A 10,149-nucleotide genomic window follows, 5' to 3' on the forward strand; every position below is an offset into this window, starting at 1 on the left:
ATTCATTAATCTTTCCACCACTTCCATCTCACGCTGTCCAGATCACATGTTTACAGATCAACAGACCTGCTCAGTTCTGCCTGCTCGAAACTGGGCGAAACTCAAAACAGAAGGCGGGGTTGTAGATTTTGCAGGCTGCGATTGGTTGAGAAGTCAAACAACTACCGGGGAACGGAGTAGCCTTTGCCATGCTGTGACGTGTATTTTGGGCGCCTGTGCATGTGATGGCTCAGGCGATGTATCACGGTGCAAAGGTGAAGCAACGCGAAAAGCTTTGAGGTATAGGTAGATAGAGTTAGCAATAGCTGGTACACATTGTATGCCATTTCTCTGTAGCTGTAAATGTTGACTTTATGTTCGCAGATATTAATACGTTATAGTATTTTATTTGTTTTAACTAGCCACACTTACGATTATAGTAGGCACGAGACAGCTAGGAATTTCTATTGGCAGGTGAAGCGCACGTAAAGAAGTAATAATATACACGCCTGTCTTCGAAGCGTCGCTGCAGAAATGAACAGTGAAAACTTTTCCATATGCGAGAAGATTGTGTCGTCTTCATATGTGCGTCAGGGTTCTCAAGCCCGGCGCAGTCATGAGCAGCTAATACGATTACTGCTAGATCAGGTAAAATTTCATCACGCTGCGTTCATTGTTCATACACTGACGTATATGGTCGGTTAATACATATGTACCAGTAAGTCACAGATTAATATGCTTTTTAGCACCTTGCCATGTGGTGGACACAAGTGGGCTTCTAGTTCTATAAAAAAATGAATGCACAGTATACAGGGTGATCTAATGTGATCTTAATTTTAAAAATAATTATAGTTGCAAAGTGGATATTTAATATATATTTAACATAATATAATGTCAGGAGTATTATAAATAAAACATTTCCTAGATCATAGGAAAATTACAGAGGAATCGATGTGTTAATCAAAGTTTAAATATTAAATTAAGGCATTTAAAATCCTGACCCGTTAAAAGTGACTGTTCCACTGTGAAGGGAAAGTGTCCGGAGGAAGGATGGAGTGAGAGCACTGTAGAGCTCTTTCTGAACGAGCTGGCAGTAATGGACAGCAACAACTTCCTGGGAAACTGTGGCGTTGGGGAGAGGGAGGGGAGAGTGGCCTCCAGCCTAGTCGCCAGAAGGCATTACAGGTACAGTAAATGCCGCAGCAGTATTGATGAATAAACAGAAGTGATTCTTAGATGGAAAAAATGAAGGAAACACCATTCTGAAACTTCTGTCTGTTATGCAGTTTTAATGCAATGTGATGTCATGAGAGCTTCAGCACTGATGCTTAGATATGTCCAATAATCAATTCTAATTCAAAAACCTTAGGTAAACCCAAGTTGAATAATGTCCATGCATACGTTAATCTTGATCTATGTTTTGTATTTATGAATAGGCCAGTGTAATGCTTAGTTGCAATTTGACACAATAATACAAATTGACAAATGTTACTGTAAGTCCGTTCTGTATGGTGGTCTCGTTTGAATTACTTTGGAATTGAGTGGTTTGGTGTGGGGTCTTTGTGTGTTTATCCAGGTTCATTCATGGAATAGGCCGCTCAGGGGACATTGCAGCAGTTCAGCCCAAGGCTGCAGGGTCCAGTCTTCTCAACAAGCTGACGAACTCAGTTGTTCTTGACATTTTAAAAGTAGCCGGTACGTAGGACTGCCTTACTTTTATTCATTCATTTGCTCAGTGATGAAAGAAAGAAATTGTCTGACATCTATATTGTGAAACCATAGACGGCCTGAAGAACTAGTGTAAATGTTAGAAGCGTCCTTATATGTTTCTGTTTGTGACATGTATGGTCAACAAACTTTCTGTAGAATAGTAAATACAGTAGGCTGAACCTTATTAATCCCCTCAGGGGAAATTAGACTGCCATGTGCAGCATACATACAGATATTACAACATGCATGACAATATGGCAGCATCACAAATGGGACATCATGCTGTCTTGTGCAGGCTACAAGTGGACCAACAGTCATTGTATTTGTATGGCAAAACATAATGACCATGGGAAAAAGCCACACTGGCATGTCCTTTGCTAAATGAAACAGAACTCTTCTTCTTTGTTGTTTTGCTAAGGTGTGCGGAGCGTGTCCAGTTGTTTTGTGGTACCCATGGCAACAGGAATGAGCCTGACCCTGTGCTTCCTAACGCTGAGGCACAGGAGGCCCCAGGCACGCTACATCATCTGGCCTCGCATTGACCAGAAGTCCTGCTTCAAAGCCATGATAACCGCAGGTGAGGGACTGTCCTTGTGAAGAAGCCTCTGCTGCTTAAAAGCCTGACTTCAGAGGACATAACACACTTGGTCACAGTCCAGAATTCAACTGTTTGATTCTTAGACATTGTTGTACATTATTTCAATTAGGCTGGCGCCTCCTTACAAATGCCTTGAATCTTTTTCTATCAGATACACATGGTCGGCAGTTCTTTTTATTTCCTCTTGCATAGTTCTTCCTGTCTTATAGACTGTATAAATGATAAATGATAACCATATATCTTCGACAGTGCCCAGTAATGATCCTTAACCTTCTGCTGCTGCAGCTCTGGTCCATTTGTGACCTTTTCCCTTTTGCAGTAGTATTTGGGGGTCATCTATCTAATACTGGCATCTTGCCATTTTTTTTCTTTCTGGCAGGTTTTGAACCAGTGGTGATTGAGAATGTGCTGGAGGGTGATGAGCTACGCACAGACCTTGAAGCAGTGGAGAAGAAGATAGAGGAGCTGGGTGCAGAGAATATCCTGTGTGTCCACTCCACCACCTCCTGCTTCGCCCCCCGTGTTCCCGACAGGTACCCTTCGAACCCTGTATGCATTGGTTCACCCTGGAAATTACATTGACAGACTCTTGTTTCTCAGCTGTCAATATGGCAGTTAGTCATTTTATAAGGGCACCTTATCATTCCTATTAATTCTCATACTGCCTCGTACTGACTCCACCTGTACTGACAGACCATTGAATCAATATTTTGTCTGATGTTGCAGGTTGGAAGAGTTGGCGAAGATGTGTGCCAAACACGACATTCCCCACATAGTCAACAATGCATATGGAGTCCAGTCCTCCAAGTGTATGCATCTCATTCAACAGGTATGAACCTGCTGCCTGATGTGGGATGTTCATAATTATTATTTAAGTATTAAAATGTTAAGAGTATTGGGTTTTGAGTTAACAGTACATGTTCGGCGCAAGAACAGCCCTGTGTCAGTGTAGAAAGATTTGACAAGATGACAGCCTTGCCCTCCTATCCATGTCTTAAAATAAAATGGTGCCCCCTAATGAGGAACATTATTTTTTGTTAATGTGTGTAACTTGTAATTTTTTAACGTGTTCATAGTTAGACTTTATTGTGTTACTGGCCGCCCACATACTCTTTCACATCCCTTGGCTGAACATGTTAAAATTATGTATGGACAAAAAAAGTGTAAAGACAGTAATTTTTTCTTTGTTTCAGGGTGCGCGTGTTGGAAGGATAGACGCCTTTGTTCAGAGTCTGGACAAAAACTTCATGGTTCCAGTAGGTGGCGCCATCATTGCTGGTTTCAATGAGTCCTTCATCCAGGAAATCAGTCGAATGTACCCTGGTTAGTTCAGTTGTCACCATGGAATTTTACAGTGGCGTTGCTTAAAAATTTAAAGCTTAGTGGCAGCTAAAGTGTTGAGTGCACATGTGAAAGTCATTAGAGAACAGGAAAGTGGAAGGCCTCCTTGTTTACATGCAAGTGTGCATTTTGTAATGGTTAATCCATTGGTTTTATGAAAGGTTTATTTGGATTGTCTAATGTTTAGTTTTCTACTTGAGGTTACCACAGAGTATTTGCATAGGGTGTTTGGTTTGTAAAGAGATGGGGTTTCAAACAGAAGGGTCAGTTGAGTGTGTGAGAAAGTTAATGCGATTCTGTCCAGCAGCCCCACTGCAGTGCTGTCTGCAGGACTGTACACCAAATGGTCCTCTGTAAAACTATACCCAGTCAAAACTCTTAAACAATGTATTTTTATAAAGTGCGCATTACACAGAAATGGTGAAAACAGAGAGCAGTTACACATGTTGATCTGGTTGGTTAGTTTGTCATCAGCCGGTATAGGATGTGGCAAGATCATTTGACCATCTTGATTTTGGCACTGAAGTAATTACCTGGAGTTTGGAAGGATGTGGACCTTGGAGCAGAGTGCAGGTTTGCCTATGAAAGGACCTGGCTGATTTCTCACCCTTCATTCCTTATCTTACATCCATGTGAGAAGTACCTGTTCTTATGTATGTCAGTACTTGACTCTATTATTTATCCCTTGATTTGGTTCCTTTTTTGGTATCATATCTGATTTAGGTTTCCCTCCCATTTTACCCATGACATCACTTGTTTATCCACGTCTATTTGTTCTTATGTAGGAAGCACGCATTGCATCAGGTCTCCCTGCACACAACTTTAAGTAGATATGATTTAGGCATTATCAAGCAAGTAATCCCACAATTACCCACATTATCTTTTTCTCTGGGCCCCTGTCCAGGGTTCTGCTTTGCAGATGCTCCCTAAGCTCTTCAGTAAACAATTAATCATAGCCGTTACAAGTAGTGTAACGTCTGTAGCCTACCTACGCATGCACATATGACATGATGTCAGCTATAGAAACCCACAGCTACATGCCAGCAAACAGGATGTAATGGGGATGTGGAAGTCATTTTTCAGAAAAGGAGGAGTTATTACTTAATCATGAACTTTCACTTTTTCATTATCGTCAAGGTTGTTAGCAGATATGAGGCTACATATATCAGACAGAAACACTGAAATTAGCAAGTTGGACGGTGATCAGGATGGAGCTGCTACACGCAAGAGGGCCTGTAGAGGGGCTTACGGTGCATTGTGCCCCCAGGTCGTGCCTCGGCCTCTCCCTCCCTGGACGTGCTCATCACCCTCCTAACCCTGGGTGCAAGCGGCTACAAGAGGCTCCTGAAGGAACGCAAGGTAAGACATCACCGTGCTCTTTGTTGCACTCCTTGGGGTGTGAGTAGTGTTGTGTAAGCTTCCTGCTCCGTGCTCTCGCCCATAAGCTTTCAGATAACTTCTGAGAGCGTGGGCCCTGCAGTAGGAGGGATGTACTGCTGCAAGCAGAAATTGATCCCAGGGAAGCTGAGTTGTTCATAACAGGACTCCTGCCTGGCAGTCTGGAGAGCACTACAGCAGCACTGCTGGTGCTGTGATCTTTCGTTTTGCATTAAAGCAAGTTCTGCCCACACAGATGTGTGTAGGATATACAGCCGCATCAGGGAGCCCCCACTGCCCCCACCAGGTTGCCTCTGCACACATCCTACAAGGTTGTATCTAGTCTTACTTACTGTGTTGTCTAATGGTAATACATTCCGAGGCAGGTCTGGTTAACACCACATTACTGCTCCGATATGTCCGTAGTGATGTGCACGGAAGGGCCATGTGCTTACCCTTTGAGCTGGTGCACATATCGACTCCCAAACACCAGAAATATGACCTGCTCCTGTGCAGTTCTTAGGAAAGGCCTCTGAACACGATCAGGGATTGTTGGGATACTATTGATTTCTTTTTTCGTGTCCTCGTCATGAATTTTTGATGTCAATATATCCTTGTTGATGGAATATAATTGCATGTGTGGAACTGAGGGATACCCTTATGTCCTCCTCTAAGGGTCAGCAATCCTGAATAATTCAGGAACAGAAATGACGGTTTTGTTTTCTTCTTTGTATATTGATGGGAGACATATATAGCTGGATTAGTTATGATTTTCTCAGCTGTCTTAATGTGACAATATATATTGGCTTGTTTGTTTCCCATAATCTGCTATAAATTGGTAGCGTTGCTGTTTGAAACCCCAGCGCGTGCACGATCTGAAGTTGCATGGTGGGATCAGAGTTGTCCCACACAGAGCGGCCCGACGCAGCTCCATGTTGGTGTTGTCCGTGCGGCGTTCTCTGTCACTGTCACCGTCCCAGTGTCTGGGCCCGGCTTGGCCGCGGGCCAACGGAGCATCTGTCCTCTCAAACGCCACGCCGCCAGGCTCCAGTCACACACTCCCTGTCTGTGGAGAGGGGAGCTATTTTTAGACACGCTGCAGGTCCTTCTCCTTCCTTTTCAGTTGTAAAGCACAGAAAAAAAACTGCTGGGGCATCATTTTCTCCCTCTCCGGTGCTCCTCATGTAAAACTGCTCAAGTGGAAAATATGGAAGGCGCTCCAGCATTAGAAATGTCAGGGGACTTTATGTTGAAGCGGCTGTCTCAGAGGGCAGTCCAATATATGCTGCTGGGTTTTTATTTTTCCCTGTCTTCTCATTAAAGGGCCAGCACCTTTATTTTTGTTTTAGTACATCCTGTAAAGGCTCGTCTTTGGCAACACTTGTTTGTGTGTGTGTGTTTTCAGGGGGACAGGAATATTTACACTAATCCACCTGGACCTGGGTTTTTAAGGTGTTTTTGAAACATCCCAAATTAGGTGGAGTAAATAATACTTTTCATAGAGCACACACACAACTCTATTATGATAAAGCATTTTGTGTGTCCTGGATAAACATTATCCCAGTGCTGCAGTGTAGATTATGTAACTCTCCATTAAAGCTTGACTCTCTGTGACAATTTGTACCTCTGTTATTGTTCTTCACTGAATAGGACTTTCTGGCTATGAAAATTTTATCACCCCAATACTTTCAATACATAATGCGCAGTACTTTCTGGGGACTTGGATTGTTCTAACCTAGTCAGCACTATGCAGAGCCCTGCAAATCTTGCCCGCTTACCCTAATGAAAACTTGGAGGTGAATAAGGGCTTTAATAGTGTTTGTGTTTTAGCGATGGGACCGGGGCAGGAGTTAACGGTTTTAAAGTAAGCCCAGTCCTGGAACAGCAGCGAGGCGGTGGGGCGCCTGTCGTCTGGAAATTGCCAGATTAGCAGTAAGCAGCCCCTGCTGTGCCAGGTGGAAGGGAGGGGAGGTGAAAATGTTGCGCTGCTATTCATAGATGTGCGTTTGCATTGCCTGAAGGAGATGTACACCCACCTGGCGCAGGAGCTGCAGAAGCTGGCCGAGGCTCATGGAGAGAGGCTGCTGCACACGCCACATAACCCCATTTCCCTAGGTGAGCGTGGTAGTCCTACCGACCCTCTTGCTCCCAAATCCTGTCCCTCAGACAAACTCATACAATCAAGCCTCTTGATCTCATTCAAGGAATGCAGGAGCCTGATCACATAAAAAAGGCATTAGTAAACTCACCTTCATTAATGCAACACTCTCTCAGGGCCTCTTTTTGTTTAAACGGAGATCTACACAGTAATGGAAAACTATACAAATGCCACAAAGAAGCATTAGATCCATTACGAAGAGCTCCGTTGTGCTGGTAATTATGTCCAGAAAATGTAAATAAACTAAATAATAAACTGCATCCTGTGCGCAATATTGAAGTATTAATTCAGCCTGCATGCCAAAATATCATTCATTCAAATATCAAAATATCATTCATTTACGCCATTTTCGCTGTTCCACTTTAGCCATGTCCCTCAGTAGCCTCCAGTCCCAGAGTGTCAAAGCAGTGACACAGCTGGGCTCCATGCTGTTCACCAGGCAGGTTTCCGGAGCCAGGTAAGCACCTCCACAGACCGCTTTCTCTGGCCCAGACCTCTGAGGCCTGATGCCCCTCCACGTTGGCCACGCCCATACAGTCTCCTCCTTTGAGGCTCCGCCATCACACATGTGAAAACAGGCCAGCTCTTGGCCATTGCCCTCAACACAGTGCATTATTGGAATAGTGGAATAACAAACATATTCATTTGGAAACGTTCCCTTAATAGGACAGCACCTCTGAATTTACAAGCAGTTTCTGAAGGTTGTTAATGAGAACAGATGACTATTTGCAGTATTAATCCAAGGGCTTCTCATGCTGCTTCTCGTTATCACTGATGGAGATCGTCTCTACTGAGGACCTTCCAGTACTTTCCTTTACTATTGACATCTGAGAGATCATCATGCAATCATTAATATATTGCATTAAACATTTGTAGAGAAGTAAAGGAAATGCAGTCTCTTTACTAATTTATTCAGCCTCTGCTGGTACAATTTCCCATTCTCTGTACCATTGTGTGGAATCTTAAAAAAATATGTATGTTTTTAAAAGTGCACAACGACGGGATATACAATATACATCAGACACTAGTGGTGCCATTGCACATTGTGTGTATTTAGTGTGCCTTGGAACTGATTTTTAAAAGAAACTGCAAGCAAGTAAATGGCTTCCCACGCTTGCTCATCAATTGCAGGGACGTAATTGAAGTTTAACTGCAGAGTCTTCTTTTTGAGAAGTGAGTTTTAAAAGAGATGTGAGCCAAAATGGCAACAGTAACAAGAGTTCATGAGTGTGCCTCTCCGTGGAGGATTTTACAGTGCAGAGACGTACAGTGCAGTTTGGCCTTTAGGGAACAGTTAGCATCATGTCTTCTGCTTTTATGGTCATTATTATCATCAGCTTAGGCCCAGCTCGGGACTTACAGCACATAGAAAGATGTAAGATGAAAGATGCAACAGAACTTAATGATGACCGAGTCCAGCTCATTAAGGCATCCCTCTTAGCAAATGGGCGGCACTGCACGTGCTGTATCACCTCAGAATCCCAGCGTTGATTTTACATTGCTGTGACTTATACACCGCTTTCTTGCAGGGGTGACGCGTCTTTCTTAACTAGAAGATGAGACCCGCTAGCATGGGCTTATGCAGAATAGATGGAAAATAGAGTGGCCGTAATACTGCCTGAGAATGTTCTGCCGATTGTTCCTTTTCTGTCCTCCAGCTCGACAGCGATATATACGCACAATGGGTGGGATACAGTAAAAGCCTTATGTTCCGCCAGAGATAGGAGAACTCCTTTGCTGTGCAGTTTTTTGCCAGCAGGAAAGTGGCTTTGAGGGAAAACCCTGACTGTAATTCAAATGAGATTGCATTGAGTCAAAGGCAGCTGTATTACTACAGATAATGCTGCCGCAGTGCGTCCTCTATGCTTTAACTTAGTCATTTGCATAGAGAAAGACCCAAACACAGATTATACCCCAAATATTAGTTTAACTCTCTGTGGCAAATCACAAGCATTCAGCCATCTGGAGTGTCCATCATACCTGTTACATAAAGGTTAGCATTATACCCTCAAACGCCATTGTGGAGTGTGATCAAAGCACTTCTAATCACTCTGTGCTATAAATAGCTCTCGATGCATCTGCTGTTGGCTGTGGACAGCGATGCTTAACAACACATTGGCTGCTTTGCAAATCTCCCCATCTCCCATGAGCCCCTCCTGTCCCCCGTCCTGCCCAAATCACCACTGGCATGTAGGAAAGAAGGATTCCTAGCCTCAAGGTTATCTCTGTGTTGCAGGGTAGTTCCGCTGGGTAACGAGCAGGTGGTGAGCGGGCATACCTTCAAGGGCTTCATGTCTCACTCGGAGGCGTACCCATGCCCGTACCTAAATGCCGCCTCTGCCATCGGCATCACCCAGGACGACGTAACACTGTGCATCAAGAGACTGGACAAGTGCCTTAAGAGCATGAGGAAGGAAGCTGGTCCAGAGCCCACTGCCGGTGAGAACGGCCCTGACGCCGAGTAAAAGCGTAATTCCCAGGTCACAGTGTGCATTCGTTTATATCCAGGCTTGGATGTAGCTGGCCTCCTCTTGTTGGTATGGCCAGGTAAAGCTTTCCCTAGTACGTCCTCCACTGAAGGCAACCTGACAGCTGAGAAACGGGCATAGAGTTTTTTCGTATTACGTATTACGTATTACGTGCGGACATTGTAGCTGCTCTCATCTACCAAAGGAGAGATGCAATCTCTTTGTGATTATTTCCAAAAATGTAAAGTGCTGCTTACGATAATATGTTTGAAAGTCTGAGTTTTGAATGAGTTTTCACCGAATAAAACCTAATTTCCTGCAAACCCCTCAAATGTGTCCTTGAAGTATTTCACATGGATCAATCACTGAGATAAAGCAGCCTCATAGGTAGGAAACACTGTATCTGGGCTGTCCGGAATGATTTCAGGTGCCAATTGAAATGCTGACGGAGGCGCTTCCCCACTGGTGCTTAAACCAGGACTTTCTGAGAACAGAGCAGTTTATGTTATGAGGTGTAG

General features: G+C 43.9%; 1 protein-coding gene across 1 annotated transcript; it reads left to right on the plus strand.

The window, feature by feature from the left end:
- Positions 1-248: 248 nt before the first annotated feature.
- On the plus strand, positions 249-9,762 carry sepsecs (Sep (O-phosphoserine) tRNA:Sec (selenocysteine) tRNA synthase). Its single transcript, XM_036551298.1, has 11 exons — positions 249-627; positions 1,010-1,164; positions 1,556-1,674; positions 2,108-2,266; positions 2,667-2,820; positions 3,014-3,116; positions 3,481-3,610; positions 4,896-4,987; positions 7,027-7,120; positions 7,530-7,620; positions 9,400-9,762. Exons 1-11 carry the CDS (start codon positions 514-516, stop codon positions 9,626-9,628), a joined length of 1,440 nt encoding a protein of 479 aa, XP_036407191.1. The 5' UTR covers positions 249-513; the 3' UTR covers positions 9,629-9,762.
- Positions 9,763-10,149: the final 387 nt, after the last annotated feature.

The sequence above is a fragment of the Megalops cyprinoides genome, chromosome 18 (genome assembly GCF_013368585.1).
Source record: "Megalops cyprinoides isolate fMegCyp1 chromosome 18, fMegCyp1.pri, whole genome shotgun sequence".
In the NCBI taxonomy this organism is placed as follows: domain Eukaryota; kingdom Metazoa; phylum Chordata; class Actinopteri; order Elopiformes; family Megalopidae; genus Megalops; species Megalops cyprinoides.

Coding starts and splice junctions, on each gene's coding strand:
- sepsecs (XM_036551298.1), top strand. CDS start 514: ATGAACAGTGAAAACTTTTCCATATGCGAGAAGATTGTGTCGTCTTCA. Junction 2,267..2,666: donor CAAAGCCATGATAACCGCAG/GTGAGGGACTGT, acceptor TCTTTCTGGCAG/GTTTTGAACCAGTGGTGATT. Junction 3,611..4,895: donor AATCAGTCGAATGTACCCTG/GTTAGTTCAGTT, acceptor TTGTGCCCCCAG/GTCGTGCCTCGGCCTCTCCC.